At 39.3% G+C, this 22,923-nt stretch overlaps 1 protein-coding gene across 3 annotated transcripts in view; it reads left to right on the top strand.

Annotated features, from left to right (window-relative positions):
• The window catches only part of ANK2 (ankyrin 2, neuronal), a 239,084-nt gene that overhangs the window by 120,330 nt on the left and 95,831 nt on the right, over nt 1-22,923 (top strand). For 2 of the 3 annotated variants that reach the window (XM_014960906.1, XM_014960908.1), the window contains exons 6-13: nt 2,239-2,424; nt 2,903-2,926; nt 5,126-5,224; nt 6,399-6,497; nt 14,826-14,924; nt 17,197-17,394; nt 20,403-20,501; nt 20,672-20,770. In XM_014960906.1, the coding sequence (XP_014816392.1) occupies nt 2,239-2,424; nt 2,903-2,926; nt 5,126-5,224; nt 6,399-6,497; nt 14,826-14,924; nt 17,197-17,394; nt 20,403-20,501; nt 20,672-20,770 (903 nt within the window). The remainder of the gene's footprint in view (nt 1-2,238; nt 2,425-2,902; nt 2,927-5,125; nt 5,225-6,398; nt 6,498-14,825; nt 14,925-17,196; nt 17,395-20,402; nt 20,502-20,671; nt 20,771-22,923) is intronic. The other variant, XM_014960907.1, reaches the window with a different exon arrangement.

Genomic DNA, 22,923 nt, shown 5'->3' with positions numbered 1-22,923 from the left:
CTGAAATATGAAATCCCGTGTGATTGCCAGGCAACGTGGCAGAAACACACTCCTTGTGAAGGAGCCGAGTGGAACTGTGGCTCTCTGGGAGCCCAGCCTGGCTACAAGCCCACAGGCACCTGCTTGTAGCCTTTCTCCCAGTAACTTTTACTGGCTGTGATGATCAGGTACACTGGAAATTAGTTCATTAGTTTACAGGAGCTGTGAGGCCAAGATGGTTAATTAAATTTAATAAAATGAAATTAAACTAATTGAATGTGGCCTTTTGCTCACATGCAGACATCCAGGCATCACTGGAACTCACAGTCTAGGCAGGGGGGAGAAAAAAAAAATCAAACGCCCCCCACTTTGAACCTGAGTCCAAGTCTGTCTTCTGCCATTGGAAAGGTCAGGTCTCACTTTTGTAGCTTGGAAAGTAAAGGCTGTCTATCCCCTTATCACTTAACGTGACAAGTTTTGGGTTCAGGTCTTGCAGAGGTGATGGTTTTCAGTGATTTGAGTGTTTCTGAAGAATGGTCTGAGCCACTGTCTGCTTCCACGTGTGCCCAGAGTTAATATCATGAACAGAATAAAGAAGTGGTACATTAACTAAGGTGGGATGGCAGCTTGAACTGAGAATGACACCAAAATACATGGAGTAGGACCTTCTGTTGGGCATCAAAGACTGGCTGTCCTCATGTGGGGAGGCGGGGAAATGGAAAGTTTTCTCTGAGCTCTGGTCAGCCGTGCTTTCCAGAAGCAATAGGAGAGGGAATGCAGAAAGAATTGTGTCCTTTTAGAAGGTTGGAAGATAAAGTGATGCAAATCAATGGATGATCTTGTCTTTGAAGCTGTGAAACTTGCACTACCTTTGGATATATTTTGTTTCCTCTAGCGCTGATATATGTACATGTACAAAATGAGAGTAAGGATGTGCTCAGTTTCACGGGGCCTCTAATCCAGGATTTGTTCTCATGTTCCCAGAGGCAAAAGGCAAATGCAATAAGCCATTTCAACACCTAATGTAGTCCCAATCTCCGAATTATCTTTACAGTTCAGCTGTTTCGTCAGCTGTTCACCCTTTTTTTAATTCACTGTACAGAATTTAGTCTCTATTACAGAAAGAAACCACAGTAGTATCTCTGTTACAACGCACCTACCCACAGTTCTACGGAGAAGGGAGTGAATGTTATTAGATTACTAAGGGGAAAAAATGGCTTTGGCAGTTCTTCAAAAATTTCCCTTGGCATATGTTAGCTCTCATTCCTTCCTAACTTGTCCTTTATTATTTTATCATCTTTCCATATTCCTATTCCAAATCATTTCTGTCTTGTTCCTACGCCTTTTACAGTGTACCTAAATCTCACTGTAATCAACTTTTTGGTTTTTCCTTCCGACCTAGACGCAGAAGACTGTATTTTATTTCCTTCCCTGATCTTTCATTGTTATTCACCGTGTCTGCGGTCACAGACTTGGTGAGAGAGATGCTCTGATTCCTGTAGTTCAGGTGCCCTCTGATCTAGCATGTGGTTACAGTACATGTGTGTTTTATAGTCAGCATGAAAGAGACGGGAGCAGGCAGTACCTCAGCTGAGATACACGTTGCAGTCCTGTCACGCGTTTTAAAGCATTGGCAATCCAGGGCACGTGTGGAGGAGCAAGACAACGTGGAAATAATTTTAAAACTAAGCTAAAACTATGATGTAAAGCAGAATGATTTTTCTGACTTTGTTTTTCCAAAAAGTGCAAATAATCTAATGTTTTCTGGCTTCAAATTGGAATAAATTCCTAAACATCGTCTGGCTTCCTTGTATCATAGTCCACGTGTAACTTAGAATAGGAAACAGCAGCAAATGCATCCAAAGGTATGCTTTCTTTTTGCAGAGACATGAGATATTTAGAAGCGGGTTCTCTGTATATTTTTCACATCTGCTTTGTTCATTTCTCACTAATCCTGAACAAAATATTGCTAAAAATATGCTTTGTGGCCTATTTTAAAATAAGTAATTAAGAGAGACACTGTAAGATGATCCTTTGCTTGTACTGGACTTTGAATTGGAAGAAGTGTGTTTCTGACATGTTTGGAGTTGTATCTGGGTTAAAATATTGTGAGGTGTTGAAGGCCAGTTTGGATGAGGCTTTGAGCAACCTGGTGTAGCGGGAGGTGTCCCTGCCCGTGGCAGGGGGGTTGGAACTGGATGCTCTTTGAAGTTGCTTCCAACCCAAACCACTCTATGATCTTGTTTTCCTTCCTACCAGGACGGTTTCACTCCTCTAGCTGTTGCACTGCAACAAGGACACAACCAGGCGGTGGCCATCCTCCTGGAAAATGACACCAAGGGGAAAGTGAGATTACCGGCTCTGCACATCGCCGCTCGAAAAGACGACACCAAATCAGCGGCACTTTTACTGCAGAACGACCATAATGCCGACGTGCAGTCCAAGGTAACACACTGCTGCTGTAGAGGTAACAGGGTAGTCACGCGGCCGAGTGCCAATGGGCAACAAACGTTGCTTCCTTCATCTGAACGGTAAAGGTAATTTCTTCTGTGGGGAAAGATGAGTTGCTCAACCAGTATCACCACTAATATATCAACTTCTGCAGCGTTTAGCTACACGGTAATTGCAAGCTACGCATTTTTTTTTGCTTTTTAGTTGTATGTCCCGTTTCTTTGGTAACCAGCTTTCTCCCATTATTTGTAAACCAGAAGAGACTGGCCTGGAGGCAGAATCACTGCTTTCCTTTTAAATAGGATACTGGTTTATTGCCCATGGGAACATAGGTTGTATTTAAAGTTAATGCATGCTTGAATGGCTTTTCCCATAATTAACAGCGTAACTCATTTCAAAAAGCAACATAGTTCTTCGTTTTTCAGCCAATCTTTAATATTTTTCCTCTTTTTCCCAAACCATGCTGCATCAGATGATGGTGAATAGGACGACTGAGGTACCGAGATCAAAAATTTTTAATTACTCTTTCTGTTACTTATAATTATTTTCTCTGCTCTATGACAATACTTCTTTATTATTTAGCACTAAAAGTGAAGTTAGGACTCTTTTTTTAATATATAGAAATTTGTGACTCTGCAAACCTATTTTTATTCATCCTTTGTCTTAATTTTTTTTTTTTATTTGTGTCACTATTGAAGTAAACTTTTGAGAATTCACATCAGTTCAAAGAAGTCTGAAGCAAGTAATGGAGCTAAGAGGATAAAGATGCTTTTTTATCTCAATTTCATTAATTATGAAAATGCACTCACTTGGCATAACTAAATTAAGGTGTCTGGCTCAGCCAGAATAATGATAAAATTCATTTTCCTTCTTTTACAATAGCAAATATAATCAAATTCTCCAATGTAAAGACTTGTTCAGAACATCCGCTTTTTTTTTACCATTGTTTTTATTACAATCTTTTCAGTAAAGTTTTCAGAAATCCTTAAGGGATAACACATAATCAGAATTTACCTACAGCAGATAATATTACATTTCTCATACGAATTCTGGAAATACCAACTCTCCAAGCAGTTCCACTAAAAATCATGGGTCTGACTGGTTAGAACTGTGATTTGTCCCCTAAAGATTATTGTCACATTTAGGAAAAATAATTATTTCCAAGAAGTCGGTCATTATTTGAATGCCTGCTCTTAAGTAATGGAGTTTCTCTGTTAGAAGAGGGAATGAATTTTGAAAGTGATTCGCACTGGGGGTGTTGCCATGAGGCAGCCAGGGATGGGAATTGAAATGGTGACAGCTGTTCCCCAGCTTCTGCCTGTGGGCTTGTTCCTCACTGCAGTCGATGTGGAGGGGGTTACCTCTCCTTCACTGGCTGTTCCCTGGCAGTACCTTGCCTCTGTCACCAGGATCACACGTCTGTGAGAAGGTAGTTGTTAGTGCAATATGCATTCAATCTATAGCTTCATGCAGCATTGTATTCGTGTGCCTGATATCCTCAGTAGACATTTCCCTGGGAATTCATCACAGCAAGAAGGCCATGAGTTTAATGAGTGTTTGACTGTACTTTGACCAGGATCAGCCGTGGCCTGGCAAGGAAGTAAATGGAATTAGGGTTAAATAGTGGGCTGATTGCTGTGTCTTTTGGGAATAAAGTTGATTTCAGAGTGCAACATCTGCCTACATTTCTTTGTTTCACGAGGAGTTTAAAATGATGATTTGTACACTGAAAGAAATTAAACCTACTTGAAAATACAGCATAGTCTGGAAGCCAAAAGTATTTCTCTCTTTCCATAGCTAACTCTAGGATCTGATCAAATCAGTGTAAAGCTCTTTGGGGAAACCTCAAAAGCAAGGTCCTTTCTACTTGAATTACTTATGAGACTAAAAGCTTGCTCTGTGTCCTAGTTTCTGAAAAATTAATCTTTTTTATGTTGTTGTCAAGCAATTCTATATCTCGTAGCTGGAGCAGGTTTCACCTTCTAGTATTCAAGAGGCAATAAGCAAATTGTGTTTTTTCTGATGTATAGATGGGAAAGTTTCTTCAGATCCTTTGAGATCCAAATTGCATATAAGTATAAATAATTATGATTCTTACACTGGGCTAGTAAGTAGTTTCTCATGTACACCAAATTCTTATGCATTGGATAACTACTGCTTTTTAAAAAAAAAAAAAAAAAAAAAAGAAAAAAAAGAATGTGTATATGTTGTAAGTATTTCTAATTCTAAGAGAAAAAAAAAAGAAAGAAAGAAAAAAAAGAATGTGTATATGTTGTGAGTATTTCTAATTCTAAGAACAGCAAACTAAGAGTCCAACAACTTTTGTGGTCATTTATCCAAACCCAGTACACAGATGCAGCCCAAAAGACCCATGTTGCTTCTGAATCTTAATAAGGAAACTTCCTTTATTTTCTTTGGGAATGGCTAATATATTAATATTTCCTGTGATGAAAGCTACTCTTCTTATTGGCCACTGATTCAGAAAACTGAATGGGACAATGAAAGAATAACACTTTTGATAACCTCTCATATGAAAACTGTGCTCTCTGCCTGAAAGGCTGTGCTATATTATAGGGGAACTGAAGAATATTGACACAATACATTTGTTTGCCAGCAGCTTCTAAAATCAAGTTGTAGTTAAGCTGATTATCTCGTGTAATTTGATTTCTATAATAAGGACTGTTTCCCTTTGTAGAGTGGCTTTACACCTTTGCACATAGCCGCGCACTATGGAAATGTCAATGTGGCAACACTTCTGCTAAACCGAGGAGCTGCAGTCGATTTCACAGCAAGGGTATGGAGCAATTTCTTTCTCTTCCTAGTTGTAATGGCCTACAAAACCGGGAGTCTTTCTTTGTATAATTCTTAGGCAAGAGTAAGCAAGGAGCAAGGTAACGCTGAAGTTCCATTGTGTTCAAAGCTGCCTTTTTTTTGCGGTAATTCTTAAAGGTTGCCTCAGTGCAATGCATCAGAGTCCTTGGGAGTGAAGTAGCCACCAAAAGTCCCAGCGAAGGAAGCAGGCTCCTTTGACTAGCTCCAGAAAGCTGATATTGTCATAATGTGTCAACTCACTTCAGCTTTTCTGTCAGTTAAACATATTCCAGAAATACATGTAGGATTTATTGGCTTTTTTAACATTCAGTATTTACTGTACTACTTTAATTTCATATTTTCACATATAAACTTATTTTGAAAGAGTAAAGTCTTAGTGCCATTCTATAAATGCAACAATAAAAGTACTAATTAATCATGACTACTCTTTTGTGGTAAACACCTGCAGAGCTACATAATATAACCTCTTTGCTGTTGTACATTTCTAAGGTCGAAGTGCAGTGTCTGGTGCCGTGAAAACCTCTGGTGATCTGTACCTCAGCCTAGCTAGTGGATCACAAGTTTTCTGTTTAATTTTGCCAGCCACACTTCGAATTATTTTAGGGTTCTGCCTTTCAGACTGCCTTCCTCCTGTTGCCAATCTGGAATAGCTGCTCATGTTACCTCTTTCCCTCACCCAAAGTGTTTGCAAGAACTTTCAGCCTTAACAGGTCCTACTCCTTGACGCTATTGACTTTACACTCAGGAGGTTCCTTTGTGTAGGAGTCACGCATTTGTGTACTCTGTCTGTGTTGCAGTGATTTAAATGCATCAGTGTTTTGTGAATATTGACTCATTGGGACTCTGATATATGTTTGTTTATTTGTCTGACTCTGGGACTGCGATGTTTGCTGCTTTGGCAGATGTGCTTCTTCGTTTATTAAAAAAAAACCCCAATAATGAATAAAGATTCTTGCTTAGAAAGTAATTACTAACTCTGGCTTATATGGTGTGTGCCTAGCTCTGATGCTCAAGCACATTTTTTGTTTATTCTCTACGATGTGATGGTCTCATTTTTTGTGATCCGAACACAAATTCACCACCATTACACACCTTCAAATCCATCATGCTCATTGTTTGTTCTTTTCATGGTGTAGAATGGAATCACTCCACTGCATGTGGCTTCCAAAAGGGGGAACACAAACATGGTGAAGCTCTTGTTGGATCGCGGAGGGCAGATCGATGCCAAAACCAGGGTGAGTCTTTCTATTCCCTGAATATGATGTTGTCCCTTCTTGGGAATGGATTGGGATTTTTTGCTTGCTTGCTTTTTGGTTTTTGTTTGGTTTTTTTTGTCTTTTTTTTTATTAATTTAAGCCAGAAACTGGGAACACCAATATTCCATAGCTTACGAATTCAGCTTCTGTACTTGTGTCTTGTTCTCTGTTCTTAAAATGAGACTTTCTATGGTATCGAACTAAAGAATGGCAGGTAATGGTGATAGTAGGAGGTAGAAATACTACTTCCTTTAGGCTCTTGTATAATCTACCTACATCATACACGAAAAAGCTGATGAAACTGATGTTTTTGAGGAAAAAAGCCTGTTAGTAGGTCCAACTTCACATAGCACAAAAGCACGCATGCTGCACAGCGATGGGAGGTGGAGAGTCTGGATCTAGCTAAGCCTTTCACAGAATCCTGGAATGGTTGGGGTTGGAAGGGACCTCTGAGGATCATCTAGTCCAACCGCCCTGTCAGAGCAGGTTCACCTAGAGCAGGTTGGACAGAATGACATCTGGGCGAGTTTTAAGTGTCTGTAGAGATGGAGATTACACCACCTCCTTGGTGGGGAGGTGTTCCAGTGCTTCGGCAGCTTCAAGGTAAAGAAGTTTTTCCACATGTTCAGATAGAATTTCCTGTGTTCCAATTTGTGCCTGTTGGCCCTTTTCCTGTCACTGGGCACCACTGAAAAGAGTCTTGACACCACTTGACACCCACCCTTTAGATATTTATAAGCATTGATGAGTTCCCCTCTCTGCCTGCTCTTCTCCAGGCTGAACAGACCCAGGCTTCCTCCTCCCAGCTGTCCTGTTGGAGAGCCACACGAATACTCTGCCCTGTATTTATGGGTGATTTTGCTGTCATTCAGGTCAAAAAACCCCCCCATCAATTTATATACACAGAGTTCATTATTTCAAAAGGGATTTTGGAGTCACCTAGGACAATGTGGTTATTTATGTGAACTGAACTGCAGAGCACTCATTCTTGAAAGCTGCTGTTTTTTAAGCACTGATCTGAAAAACCATGTCTCCAAGTAACAGAGGGTGTTTTAGAACAGAGTTTAGAGCTGGACATAAGAGTTTTTGTTTAGTAAGGTGGAAAGGTATTGCAGTCAGCTACCTTTGTGGTTGATTCAACATCTGTAGTTACTTTGATATGAATTACATCAACCATTTGTTGCTTCACAAGCTAGGAAAACAATTGTGATTATTGAGTAACTTTATATGTGATTATGTTTTCTCACTATTTATTAAATGAATCTCTCGCTCTTTTTTTTTTTTTTTTTCTTTTTCTCTTTTTTTAAACTACTGATGATGGAAAATGCTGCCTCTCATTAAGGTGTGCAGTAAATCATCCCTGGTCAAGGCTTCCACAATAAGTGCCTAAAATCACATAGTAAAGAGACATGAAATAGTAATCAAAACCTGGAGTCAGGATATTCCACATACTCATAAGCCCAGTAGTCATACAGAAATGATCCGTTTGGCCTGTGGAACAACACTATTGAATTCACCAGTGTCCTATTCAGTATTTAGATGCTTGTTTTAGACAAGTTGGCACAGATGACTTAAAGGACGTCTTGGATTTTAAGAGGCCAAGGTGTATTCCCTTCCCTGCTCACCTGCAAAGATACAGTTGGGAGTGAAACTGAAAGAACAGGACTTTGTCCAGCGTAGGTGGAAAGTGCTAATTTTAGAGTCTTCTCATTGTCTGGGCTTCATGCCCTTTGTCAGCTGCTCAAAAACTGTCAGCACAAAGATACCAGTGAAAACCTGAAAAGGTATCCGAAAGCACTTTGCCCAGGCTCAGCAGCTTCCTCTCGCTTTCATCTTCTGCCTGCTCCCTGCTCAAAGGCACACGGCAGTGCTCGGCTGCCCGTGCTTCCCAATGGGGGAGATTCCAGAGCCTTGGTTTTGCTGTCCCTGTCTCCGTGGCGTGATCTCACCTTCATGCCAGCAGTTTATATCGTCTCGGTGTCTTCTTCTTTTTCCCTTGGCTTTGTCCACATGCCTTTTGTGCTTTGCTCTGGCTGTGAGCATATAGGGTCTGGAAGAGGTAGGTTGTGTGTTGCATGCCGTGCATACGTGGGTTTTGTACTTCAGGGGGTGGACCTCTGCCTCCTCCGCCTACTAACATGCTTGCCTGTCCATATTTGCCTTTCCGTTTCTCCTGAGGAACACCTGCGTTCTTCCAGTAGGTCAGATGCCCTGAAAAACAGTGGAATTAAATGTAGTAGGATATTTCACTGCTGGATAGCTTGGGCTTTTATTCTTGGTCTCCATGCCACATCAAATTAAGTTCTTTGGTTAAAAAAAGTACTCATTGCTTTCATTCAGTTTATTTTTAACTTGCTTTATTACATGACATCTGATGACGCATAAATTAAGATGCAAAAACTTATTTAAACAGATTTTAGATGAGCCTCAGTACTTTAATTTTGCAGAGTTAATCTGTGAAAACCTTTTATGTCTGAAAATGTTCCATTGGAATGATTCATTAGGAGCCCCTGTATTGTCTAAAAAATAAATTAAAATGTTCATTCTTCAAAGGGAGTAAATTATGCATGTGTCCTGCTGTTCCATAGTTAATGTTGCATGCCAGAGGAAAGCCCTACTTACTGCAGGAATTGCATATTTTTATTTTATATACATTTCATAATGTATTTGCTGAAATTTTGTGGCATTTCTCACTAGAGTATAAAGATCTAGAATTGCTAGTAAATCTGCTTGCTACGCTTATATATTTTAAAATAATATTTTAATGACTTTTTGGGGGAAGTGTTACCATTTTCCCGAACTAATTATTAAAGAAGGTTTTAAAATGTGGAATTACATTTCTCTTTTATGTTTTATCTAAAGCAAAAATGTAAACTCCATTCCCAGTGATATCAATAGGACACTTTTATTAGTACTATCCATTATTTCTACTCCTATGCTCCTTCTGTTTACATACAAGCCTTATATGGAGTTTGTTTGCTGAGTGATTAATGGGTAAAATTCCTTATGCTAAAATATTTCATATTTTAAATCTTAATCCAACCTATATTCTCTACAAATTTACCTGAATTAAGAGCTTCAGTGGTGTATGCTTGTTTAAAATTTTAAAATTTAGCTAAACTTCTTACCTGTACCGCTTACAATAGGAGACAAGTGGAGTTGGGTTTCAGAAGCAATTGTGCAGACTGTGGCTAGGAATCACTGTGCAAAAATTTTTTCTCTAAAAGATGGTGGAAAGTTAATTTTATGATTAAATTGATGTTGTGTGGTCAAGAGTAACGGGGCAATTACCAATTTTGAGAGAAGGAAAGCATGTACAGGCTTTTCTGAATGATAGTAAGGATTACTACAGGGAGAATTATTTTAAGCATTTGAAAGCAGAGCAATTTCAGCATGGCCAACATATATATATCTCTATTAAAATTATATTATGGGATAATGGAATAATAACAGTAAGGATATGAGGGATCTTCAAATGTTAATGACTATTAAAGGGTTTTAGGAGCATCTTTATGACTGCAATTTTCCTCATATCTCTGTTTTTACCATATCTCTCTATAAATTGCATAGGAAAAAAAAGAACAAGAATGTGAGGCTTTTTTAGGTTTTGTATGCTTTTTTACTTTTAAAATGCAGTGTTATTCACAGGCCTTTGTCACCTTCCTGGTATTTTGATTTTTGTGGGACTATGCAAACACCCTTAGAAGGGGGAGCAATATGTTCACCTCTCTCAGATGCTGAAGTTGTGACACATTTTGTGTTCTTTCTCTTGAATCTTGCCAACATTGAAATTAAATTTTTCTTGCTCTGGGTCTTTTCTTTAGACTTGTTCTTTAGACTTGCAGACTCTTGTCCAGAATATTTACAGTTGAAAAAAAAAACAAAAAAACCAACAAAAACCCTGGAATGAAATAGAGCATCTAGTCTTGGAGTGGAAAGTTTATTGTGTGGGAAAGAAAACATGTTGTGTGCCTGGAGCGTGGCAGCTGGGGCTGAAGTGTGGAGTAGACGTGGTAATGGTGGGGAGAAAGTCTGGTGTGCCGTTTGTGTTGGAGAAGGGCCACAGAAAAGAAAGGAAGCTCAGCTGGAGCTGAAAGAAGTGGAAGATCAGGCACAGAGATGTGTGATACAATGGGAAAAGAAAAGGGAATGGGGGGTGGGTGGAACTCTGATTTGTTTGTTTGTTTGTTTGTTTGTTTGGATTGCATGGGGTTTGTTTTTTTTTTGGTGAATGTGCTTCAGCACCCTTTAACACTCATTCTGAGAACCTAGTGAGATTTTTTTATAATTATGTCTCCTTTTGTATGTTGGCATCCTGACAAAATAGGCATGGTGCTCTGCTATTTCCACCTGGTAGTGCGTTTCCTATCGTAAAGCCATTGTTCCAGGATCCAAAACCTCTCTTGGCCCTGTGCTACCTTGACAGTGGTTTTTTCCTGCAGTAATGCTGCTGTGACATTTTCTCCTAGTCTTCACACATGCACAGAGCACTAATAATTCATTGGCAGTTTTCGCCATTCCTAAAGCAATGTCAGATTATAAATATCTAATCACAATGCAGATATTTGCTGTGAAAAATTTAGTGGATTCATGTGATGTTTACAAGCGAGCAGGAAGGGACGTTGTACAGATTATCTAAACAAGCTGTAGAGGTAGTGACTATTATTTCAAATTATTTAAGTTAATATCTTATTATTCAAGCAAATCTATGGTATGTTTTTTGTTGTATTTTTAGAATTTATGATTTGAATGGCAAACCTGGAGGAATACTTTAGAGTGTGTTTAATTATGCCAAAACTCTGAGAGCTTAGAGCAAGATGGAAACTTGCCATGTTCATTTTTAAAGAAGTGAGGTTTAGTAGCAATGAAAAATGAACAAACAAAATGGTCTTTATTTGGTGAGAAAATTTAGGCAATTTTACATGTTTAACATGGAGAAGGCTAAAATTTTATTTCACCCTTGTAAAAATGAGAATATGCAGCTGCAATTTGGAAGAATTCTTTGCTAATTTGGCCTTTGATGTTCATGTGCTATCATTAGTCTTCGTTCAAATGAGCACTGAATGTGTGCAACTGTCCTTCTATTAAGATGATTCCCATATAATTTCCTATTAAGAATCTCTCATAAGCACAGCCCCTTATTGTCTCAATCTCTCTGGTAAGTGAAAAGAAAAGCATTTTAATCGCTGTGAAATGACCAATAATTTATCTTCCTGCAGTTAGGAGTCATGCACAGAAATCAGAATTAATGTTGCAGGTTAAAAAATGACCAGTGATTGATTTTTCAAGATAAAAAGGCAAAAGTTTACCTTCAATTTTGAGAGCCATTTAAGAGGAAATTAGAAGTGATGGAATTTTATGGCTTCCATGCACACAGAGAGGATTGTAGTGTCCTTTCTAACAGCACCCCAGCTGTTACATCGCAGAGCCTGAGCTAGGAGACTGCCACATATGGGGACAACAGAACACCAGGTGCAGGATGTCACTTGGAAGATGAAAGCATTTAACTCTCCGTTATGTACTATTTGGGGTGAGGAGATAAATATTGGACTTCTTCAAATATAAAATTGCTGAATTTCTTGTCTCCTGGCATGGTGGCCTCTGTGTTTATGGGATATCCCTTATCTGTGCTTCAAAGTCTGTGTCTCTTCAAGCCAGTGTTGTATGTCCTGTCAAATGGTGTGTTTGATATCTTAGTCAGCATGTCTTCTTCACTTTACACGGTGTACCAATTAGCAGTGGAGTGATTAAAAAAAGTACATAGGCAAACTCCTGCAATAGATTTCAGAGCAAATGATGTTCATTGCAAATAGATAATGGTGCAAAAGAGGACTACTTTGGTACAGCCGTGTGTCTTGATGTTGGCTAATGTCAGTTTCTCCTCATTCTATTGTGTACTAATTCTTCTACTATAACAGCTCTCTCTTTGCAATTTCCCTCATCTTTGAAGCATATTAAGGTATTAAATATACAGTAATTTTAAAATATAGATGCTGTGTTCCCCAGGGCAGAAAGAGGGAAGAGAAGAGGGTTAGATGGGAAAGCTGCAAAGCATATTGCATCATTCACCTACAGGGAAGTACACAGATAGTAAACGCTGGTGAATTTATAAAAGCTATGACAGGATAGAATAGGAACGGTAGCAAATTATTATCTCTGCTTTCTGAGGGAATTATAGACAAGAACAGAGGAGAAATCACGCTTTTTAACAACTTAGTTCTTATTTTTGTTTTAGCTAGACTATCTTGTGGAGTTGATGTGTTTGTATTAGCTTGTATTTTTCTTCCTTTATTCTCCCTCGGGGGATTTGTCCTTTTTTTTCAAGGGTTCACACAATTGTACCTTTCTTTTGCTGTTCTATTAAATAGAATAACATCAAAGTCACTATGCAGATAGGGAAAGTGAACCTCCCATGTTGATTAAAAAGGTAGAGCACAAAAGGCCAGAAACAGAAAAGAAATACCTAATAAATACCTTCCCTAGAAATACGTTTGGTATATATTCTCACCTTAGTAATGCTAGTGGGAATTAGGTGTATGAATTCCTCTGGCAGCAAGATGGAAATATGCCTCTGTTGCACATATAAAGACTTGATTTAGGGGAATGTGAAGTCTCAATGCAGAGAAAATCCCAGCCGCATAAGCTGGTTACCCCCAATTCCTTGCATTGACCCAATCTGCCAGGTGCTGAACAGCCTTAAATTCTGTTTGCAGGTTTGATCTTGCATCTGATGAATTTCATTGCAAAACTTCCGTCAGATTTAGTGATGCCTCTGCCTCTGAGATAGTGAGCATCAAGGCACACCTAAACCCTGCACATTTCTGAAATATCTGTGGAAACAGCAGATAAGTAAGGGAGAAAAAATTCCTCCCTGCAGATCTCAGTTCCTCACTGCAGCAGAGCTTTGTTGCCGTGCTAACTCAGAAGGATGCTCTGGGCTTCCCAAACTGAGGATGAGGGAGGATCTATTACTTGGAACTACCTTTTGTAGAGTATTACAGGGCTTTGTTTGCATAGATAAAAAATGATGTTGCAATACAATGGCACTGTGCGGTCTAGAGCTGCTTTTAATTTAAAAGTGCTAGTAGCAGAAGTAAAAATATAGTGATGTAGACTTCCTACGAATTCTAGCAAGGCAAACAGCGTATCTGTGTATGGAGCAGGGTCACTAAATCGTATTTAACGCCACATTTTTGCATTTTTGCTACTCTTTTAACCTCTAAGTAGTAAATCTGTCTCAAACCAATGTGTTCATCTTTTAGTTATGTTGTTAGTGGATTCATCAGAAAGCACCTGATAATAATAGCATCTACCTCATCTAAGATGAGCAGCGTGTCTGAAAGGGAGAAGGCTTTTCTTGTGATTAAAAACTGTTCCCATTTCACCTTTATAAACCTGTCTGTGTTGAATGAGTATTGATGAATTCTCCAAGTGCATGCTGGAACAATATCGAGGTCTAATGAGATAAAAACTTGAGTTTCTATAGCTTATGCATTTTCTTTTTTTCTGTCATTCAGCACTAATATTCTTTTGCAACCATTTTTCTTGCCTCCTATTTACTGTATTTTTCTGCATAAAGTTCAAACTGCAGCAAAATTACCTAGAATGCATTCTCTTATCTAAGTGTTTCATTGACACATCTTTTGCTACGAGTGCTGTGATCATTATTGAGTAGCCTGAGCAATTATTTTGGTATAGGGTGGTGTTCTGCAACAGAAAAAATGTTGCAGAGTTGGTGGACTCACAACAGTTTTGGCAAAGAATTGTCAGCTCTTTGTTCACTACTCAGTCTCAGAAATACAAGGTTTTGTTCTGTTTGTTTCTCTTTCTCTTTTTCTCCGTTTTAAAATCTCCTTTCTCCTGCTGCCTGTTTAAAGGAACCCAAATAAATTCTTGAGAAAATTTTCTAGTATGAACCTTTCATGTTTCGTCCCTGCATCAAAAGCAATGCAGAGAACAAGGGTTGATTAATGGAGCACCCTTGGCCCAGCACAGATTATCCAGGGAGAGGCAATACAATCTCAAAGCAGAGGAGAAGGAGGGGAGGAGGCAATGCATGGTCACACGATCCTCTTTGATAAGAGATTTCAACACACAATGGGCTTCCTCTCTGAAATGGTAACCTTAGAGTGCCTTTTACTGGTGCAAGGAAGAATGGGGATGAAACTTCATGTTGTGGAGCCACCTTCAGTTAGGGGTCAAAAAAAGGAGCTTTATCACACGCTTGTGGGACTGCATTCCTGGAAGGGTGTTCCTCAGCGTGCCAGGACCGTCAGCTCATTTGTTTTCCTTCCTTTTACTTTTAAGGATGGACTCACCCCACTCCACTGTGCTGCAAGAAGCGGACATGACCAAGTTGTGGAGCTGCTCCTGGAACGAGGTGCCCCGCTGCTTGCACGGACCAAGGTGTGTGACTAGAATATGTTAACAGTTCTATATAACTTTCCACGGAATTTTCAGTGTCACTGAAAGGACAAGGAAGAAGACAAAGGAAATGTTATTAATGTTATTAATGAGTAGAATGATCCAAAATAAGGTTTTCTTACATAATTAGGGACTATCCTTTCAAATATATAGAAACAGTATATGCTGCTTTGCCCCTCTCTCTAATATCAGACTAAACACATGATACAAAGTGCTACTCAGTGTCACTGAAAGGACAAGGAAGAAGACAGGAACATTGCTGTTCTCCCAAAGGAAATGTTATTAATGAGTAGAATGATCCAAAATAAGGTTTTCTTACATAATTAGGGACTATCCTTTCAAATATATAGAAACAGTATATGCTGCTTTGCCCCTCTCTCTAATATCAGACTAAACACATGATACAAAGTGCTACTGCAAGCACTTCACTTTTGTTGCTTTCTAAAACCGTAGGACACAGAGATGGGAAAGCTGGGTTAGTCTCTCCTGAGAGATGATTCCTGGTAGTATTTTCTGATCCTTCATATAAGTTAACCAGGACCTGTGACTTGCAGCTTCTCCTAATTGTTTTCATAGACTGTTTCAGACTTGGAAAATTACTTCAGTGTGTTCTTACTGATTTCTGAAAAGCCCACATCTAAAATTGATGTATTTCCCACAAATGGTGTCCCTTTGGTCAAACTAATGAGAAAGATACTTGTAGTATAATAGCAAACCCCATTGAGCAGCACTTTACATCATCAAATTTCAGAGTGCCTGACAAAGGTAGCTGGTATCATTAGTTTGGAAAATAGTGGAGTAGAGTATTGCAATGATATGCTTGAGGTCCTCTGGAAGAGCAGGAGGGACAATTTAAATACCTGTTTCAGACCTTTGGGCTGTTTACTGGGCCCCACTCCCTCAAACATGGCTCAAAACAAGGGCAATTAGTGTATTCTGACCCATAGTTATCCTTATTGGAGACTCAAGATTTTCTCTTGCTAGTCTTCAGAAGGTTTTACCACTGCGTTCTGAGCATATCAACTACATCAAATAAGGATGTGCTGAAGCTGTGCAGCCTTGATAGCACCAGGTAGTCCAGGTCATCAGTTGATGCAGGAGGGCCACACAGGGAGATGGGAATTGCAGGGAAAAGATTCCTTATTGTTTCACTTATTCCTTTGGTGGGAGAAGGTGGTTAGGTGAACCTCATGTCAATATCCTCACTTCACTAAGAGGTAGAAAAGCACAGAAGAACAGACCCTGCCCACATATATTGTTCACACTTCAGGCAGGACTCCCAGATGTCACGCTTCGAAGTCAGATATTGCCAATCAAGACAAATATCAGCATTGCTTTGGCAGCATCTGGACATCCCTACTGGACTGTCCAGTGAATAATTCCCTCCTTCCACGTGACAAATAAGCAGTCAGTTTGGGCACACCAAATCAGTTACCTGTTCAAGTCTATGTTATAGTCTGTCTTTAAACACACAGTGCTTTTTAAGTACCTTATCACATGTAAAATGAAATTAGATTTAAAGACAATTTCATCTTCTAACTTCCAGCTGAAATAGGTGGTTCCAAACTGGAGGTGGACAAATATGTAAATATTAAAACTATTTTTTCCTGAAAACAACTTGTTATACATATTAATAGAAACAAATCTCTTTCTTCTTGTCTACCATGGCCTTCAATATTTACAAAAATCTATTAAAGCCTGACTGGGCTATAAAACTCCTCCTTCAAATGCCCTTAAAGTGTTATGGCCTGAACAAAAAGTCCAACCATGGTGGTCGTTGAAAGCATCATTACTCAGAAGCTCGGGGTTGGATTTGCCAATATAATTTTTTTTTCATTGAACACTTAAAAAATAGGTTCCTTAATAAATATGATGATGGGTAAGCATGTGCTTTTCCTCTAATTAACATATAACCCAAGTCTTAGTGTTATGAGTATCCCCAAAGCTTTTAAGGTCAAGATAGGTTTTATTAAATCATGAGGTAAGACCCTTAGATTCTTTTGCTTTGTTTAAATTCTGATTTTGGTTATGAAGTTCCTCTAAATTTGCCTGCATTTGCTGGAAGGAGAGGGGTTGGCTATAGCTTTTTTCAGTTTTTCTTCCAGTCCATAGCTGAGATGCAGCTCTCTTTGAGTGACGGGGGTACCCTGCATGATGTCATTGTATGTATGACTCCTGACGGCGTCCTTCTATTAAGTGCCATGACCTAAGCGGAGAGTTACTACAAGTTTCTGTATGTTTTCTTTTGCCACAGAATGGACTCTCTCCACTTCACATGGCGGCCCAGGGTGACCACGTGGAATGTGTCAAACACCTACTGCAGCACAAAGCTCCCGTGGATGATGTCACGCTGGATTACCTGACCGCACTCCATGTGGCCGCGCACTGCGGACACTATCGTGTTACCAAACTCCTTCTGGACAAGAGAGCAAATCCCAATGCTCGTGCCCTGGTAAACCTGTCCCACCTGTATCACGTAACAAAGCTAGCCAGGGCAGATGAGTAGCTCTTACCAGTAAAGCTAAGTGAAAACTCTGTCAGCAAACTCCAACAGCCTTAAACAGTTGCAGTAACAACAGGGGTTGTCGCACCTGCTGGTTACCAATATTGTATCTCGTATCATTAGGCCTAGTCATGGACCATGTCCCATGGCACGTGGCTGTACTATCAGGTCTGGAAGCTCTACAGAGCTCCTAAAATCAGAGCCGTTTCTAGCTGATGCTAACGTGTGCATTGCTATTTTACTGAATTAGTAGTTCAGTTTTCCATACAATGTAATATGATACACATATAATTTCTAAGCTTTCAGCTGAATCAGTAAGCTACTTGGCATGGAGAAAATATATTAAAAAATTAATATTACTGCATTTATCAAATTATGACATTCCCCCCTATTAGGTGCCATTTTTCTTCCTTTTCAAAAAAAAAAGTTCTTCTGATGCTTACAGGAAAACAGGTATGATTCCTTTCACTCACTCATCAGTCCCTTATTCCCTGACTGAGAGAAAAGCATCACATTTGGCTTCAGAAACATGTACAACTTTCAAGAGTCTTTTATCTGTCCAAACGTCAGACAAGATTCCAATTTTCTCTAATAGGAAGCATCCCCATGAACTGTTAGCTGGATGGAAGGTAAAATACCAACATATTGCACTCTGTGGGGGAAAGAAAGAGACTGTGAACACTTGAGATACTTCTGCATGGCAAGAAGTCTGCCATTGCCTGCTGTACTCAAGGCGTCCACAGAAATTGCACCGCAGGCCACTCTGTTGTCTTTCCCATCTTCCTGCCTTCAGTATGACCCTGTTGTGTTTTTCTGTGAAGGCTGCCCCTGTCCTTTACTTCTCTTCCTCTCTTGCAACTGACTTTTTATTGACAAAATTTTCTTCTGCCCTCTCATTTTATTTGGCCCCTCTATTCCTGTAAATCCCATAACCCCTTTTGCTTCCTCTTCTTATGCTTTTCTTTTGTCTTTCTCGGTATCATGTTAACTTCGTTGATATTTTTGGTGCTGTTTTCATGCTTTCTGTTTTTTCTTGTCAGTCTTCTGGTTATCTTTAGCTGTACTTTCCCCAGCTACCCACACATACACATTGTATGCTAGCCCCCACAACTTTTTCCTTCCATGACCAGAAATACATCTTCTGTTCCTCCCAGAGAAACATCTGAAATGAAAGGAGAAAACCCTCAGGCCTCTCTGCTCTCCTCCCTCCAGACTGGGCTTTTTTTTTTCCCCTCTCTCTTGTTTTCTCTCTCGTCAGGGACTTGTTGCCTCTGGCTTGTTTATAGTATTTAATATATTAAATGAAGCACATAATTTCTGTTAGTGATACGTCCTTTCTGCCTTCTCCTCTCCCCCATCAAACTGTTCCTCGCTTAAATAGAAGTAGCAAAATTAAATCAACTCAGGCAGCAAAATTAAGTGAAAAGACGGACACTTCTGAAGCAGTAAAGCTCCCTATGGAATATATTGAGAGATGTTGTGTGGCAAGTAAAGTATCTAATGGTTTTGATTCCTTCTTTAGAAACAGGAGAAGGCTAAGAGTAGTAATAATATTTAGCAGAGTCCTGTGATGGAATAAATTTTACAAATAATTAATTTTCAGCTAGATTTTAAAAAAATAATTTTTAGTATTTGCAAAATTAATTGGAAATACAAGCACTATATGAGTTCTTAGCTTTTTCAGTTTCTATATATGCTTTAAAGTACCTTCAAATCAACTAGTAATTAACATTTCTCTTAACGGAAGCTGTCTGTAGAATAACATGTCACGTGCCTCTTTCCATGAGCTAAGATGTCACTGATAAGTTCTGTTTTCTACTAGTTGGTCATTTAGCAACACTGATCCTTTTCATTAGAAAATACAGCAATTTTTCAACGTTATCTAAAAATGTTACCTGTGCTTTTCACTAAAATGTTCAGAAACAGTGAATAATGTGTTTGCTTAGCTTTAGGCGCACACTTAACCTGCATTAACTATAATAGTACATTAAAAAAGCTTGAAATCAAAGCATGTATTACAGTATAGAGTATGAAGTCATGCTTTGATTTGGGCCTCATTCTTACTGAATAAGCATTTCTGAGGAAATGAATATGTGCTGATGGTAAGCACAGCACTAAAACTATTGTCTCATAATACAAAATACTAGGTTGCAATCCTGATTTGAGATGTTCCCTTCCCCAGCTCCCTTTCATTCTTGTCCCTGCCCTGTTTAATTTTAATCCACATGAGGGCTGAGATCTTGCTTACAATGCTTTAGGACTCAGCAGGGCAGGAATAAAGGAAGGTGGCCACAAATACTTCCAAGAGTGAACGCTTTGTATTGTGAAACCAGGGCTGAACTAGTGATTTAATTAAGATACCTCACAGAATGAGTGCACACACAAACATGAATACGTTATACTGCAGGTTGATGCATAAATATAAAAATAAGTGCACATAGATGCTTAGATTACAAGATATTCTAAAAAGACAAATAAAATAAGGTGAAATCCGGAAGAAGTACTCTGTTCTTTTCCTGGAGTGGTGTAGAATATGCTTTATACATTTCAAAAGACACTACCTGATTTAAAAGCGATCGCTACCATTTCTTATATTTTCCTTGTGCTAGGCAATCTTGGGAACCACTTTAAGTCATCCTTACATACACATGTGTGCAGCCTTTGGAACCACATACATACATGTACAGACACATACATGTTAAAGGCAGGACGGGCGTGTCTGCATTTGGTTTTTGGAGGTGGAAGTTGGGTTTCTCCCCATAGCCTGAGAAAAAAGCAGCAGCCCTGCTTTGTTCTGCCTCAGACTACTGGGAGACGTCTGTAATTCGTAACCTGTTGTGCTTAAAGAACAATTGCTTCTGGTACTCTAACACTTCTGCTCCCACTGTGCCAGCATGGAGCGTGTGTGGAAAGTGTAGCTGCATGTTTTTTAACTAACATGACTGTCTTTTGCACAGAATGGTTTTACTCCACTGCACATTGCCTGCAAGAAAAATCGCATCAAAGTCATGGAACTCCTGGTGAAATATGGGGCTTCAATCCAGGCTATAACAGAGGTAGAAAAATGTTTCATGTCCTGAAGAAACATTCCTTCTCTCTCTCCCCTTTTGCTTCCTTCGTTCTCTCTCCTATCATGCCTCATTTTCACTTATCTTTTATTTAAACGAAGAAGCCCCTTCCCTACGCCCGTGCAGAGGAGTAAAACTGCTCTTGCTTTGTTTCGCAGTCGGGCCTCACACCAATACACGTGGCTGCATTTATGGGCCACTTGAACATAGTCCTCCTTCTGCTGCAGAACGGAGCCTCTCCCGATGTCACTAACATTGTGAGTATGGCTTTGACTAGAATCCTGTGTGCGATACCTCCTCCAAAAAGGGTCTGGCCTACCATGTACCCCAACCAAAGGTCACATTTTAATGATACTTTATGACTTTATTGCACTTTAGGACAAATTAATCCAGAGGGGGAAGTGGTGATTGTATATGCATTATTGCACCAGGGGAGGTTTAGATTGGATATAGGGAAAAATTTCATTCCCCCGAAGGGTTATCAAACATTGGAACAGGCTGTCCAGGGAAGAGGTGGAATCACCATCCCTGGAGGTATTTAAAAGATGGGTAGATGTGATGCTTAGCAACATGGTTTAGTGGTGGTTTTGGCAGTTAATGGTTGGGCTCGATGATCTTAAAGGTTCCTTTCCAACTTAGATGATTCTCAGATTCCATGATTATAAGCCATCTGTGGGTTCATGTATTCTTCAGCAATGCTTGAGTAGATAGAGTTTCCCTTAGAAACAGACAAAGCTCACCAAATACATCCAAACCTGATTGTAAGCCAAGTCACAGGGAAGACTGTGTTTCCGTTCTGAAGGCTGAAATTTAAGTCCAAATGACTCTAATTTCTGCTTGCATAGCTTCACTGTATGCCATGAAATTGTGTCATTTCTATCAGTGAATGGGTATAAATTGCTTAAACCCTAAGAATTAAACAAAAAGTAAAAACTTTAAACTCGAGACTTTCCTCTTATACAGGAAATTCTAGGAACTGGTGCCTTTCAACAGACCATGCTTAAAACTAGAAAATGTGACCTTTGGGAGGTAACACAAAATGCAGAACCTGACTTACCATAGAAATCAGTGTTTGTATACCAATAGCCTAGTTACCAAGAAGAAGAAGAAGAATAAAAAGAACATGATAGTTTTCTGAGCTGTATTTCATGGATATCTTACTGTTTGAATTTCTCAGTTTAAACAAATATTCAGCTTATGACCACCTGCACTTTGAAAGCAGCTTTTTGCCCTTACAAAATGTTATAGATAAGTGTTCCCAACAACAAAACAACAACAAAAATTTAGTAATCTGGGTACACTGGACTCATCAGTTTTTCTCAGTCAGGAAAATCCTATATGGAATCCAGTAAAAATGTTAAGGGTGCTGACTTGTTTGCTTGAATCATTAGAACAGACCTTTCTTGATACAATCTCTTCCTGCTTTCATACTTTTTTATAGATGCAATCTTTATATGAAAACTTTATTGATAATATGAAAGCCAAAAAGAAAATCTTGTGGAAGCAATTAAAAGTATTGTATTACTGGACATTTGTGTGCAAAGTTTAACACTTTACAATTTATGCTACACAGGTGTCTTGGCTTTTACTTGGTAAGCTGAAGTTCCCTGTTGAATTACTAACTGTTTCCAAAAGCTAAATTGCTTTGCTAATTCAAGTACAAAAGGTTCTTTATGGAAATTTGATCTTTAGAGTATGTGAAATGTAAACCTTACTCACATTTTAAACAGCTCATTCTTCAGGTAATAAAGATTATATAGATGGACATCTAGTAGGATTTTGTTTGTTGCCTACTCACTAACCACAGCTGGCAATACACTGTTAATTTTAAAATGACAAGGTCGTCCTGGCTCAGGATGACCATGAGCCAGCAATGTGCCCTTGTGGCCAAGAAGGCAAATGGCATCCTGGGGTGCATCAAGAAGAGCATGGCCAGCAGGTGGAGAGAGGTTATCCTGCCCCTCTACTCTGTCCTGGTGACAGGCCCAGAACTGTCCCAGTACCTAATGTACCAGATACCGATGAGCTGCACAGGACTGTTTTAGTCCACGTTAGGACAGTGCACTAAAAGAATGTTGGACAGTGTAAAATTAAGCTAGAAACACCGTTGTCAAGGAATACTCCCTTTCAGTGCTCTTTTGTAAACCTACACAAAAAGTAAATTATTTGAATATATCATCTGTACTTCTTTATCCTGATCTGAAATTCCACATCATTTCAGTCAGTGTTCCAAAATTTCATTTTCTCCTTCAAATTCTGTGGGCTACAAAAGGCTCAAAACAAGATTCATGCCATAGCCTGCCGACCAAGCCACGCTGCTGAGCACAGATTTTACACATTTCATGTGCTGGCTCAGTTGTGCAGAGCCATTGCAAGGCCTATTAATGTTGCCAGCTCCACACAGTGTGCG

Source organism: Calidris pugnax, unplaced genomic scaffold (assembly GCF_001431845.1).
Source record: "Calidris pugnax isolate Ruff unplaced genomic scaffold, ASM143184v1 scaffold573, whole genome shotgun sequence".
Classification (NCBI taxonomy): domain Eukaryota; kingdom Metazoa; phylum Chordata; class Aves; order Charadriiformes; family Scolopacidae; genus Calidris; species Calidris pugnax.
Note: the sequence above shows the minus strand (reverse complement) of the source record. Positions and strands in the feature narration are given on the sequence as shown.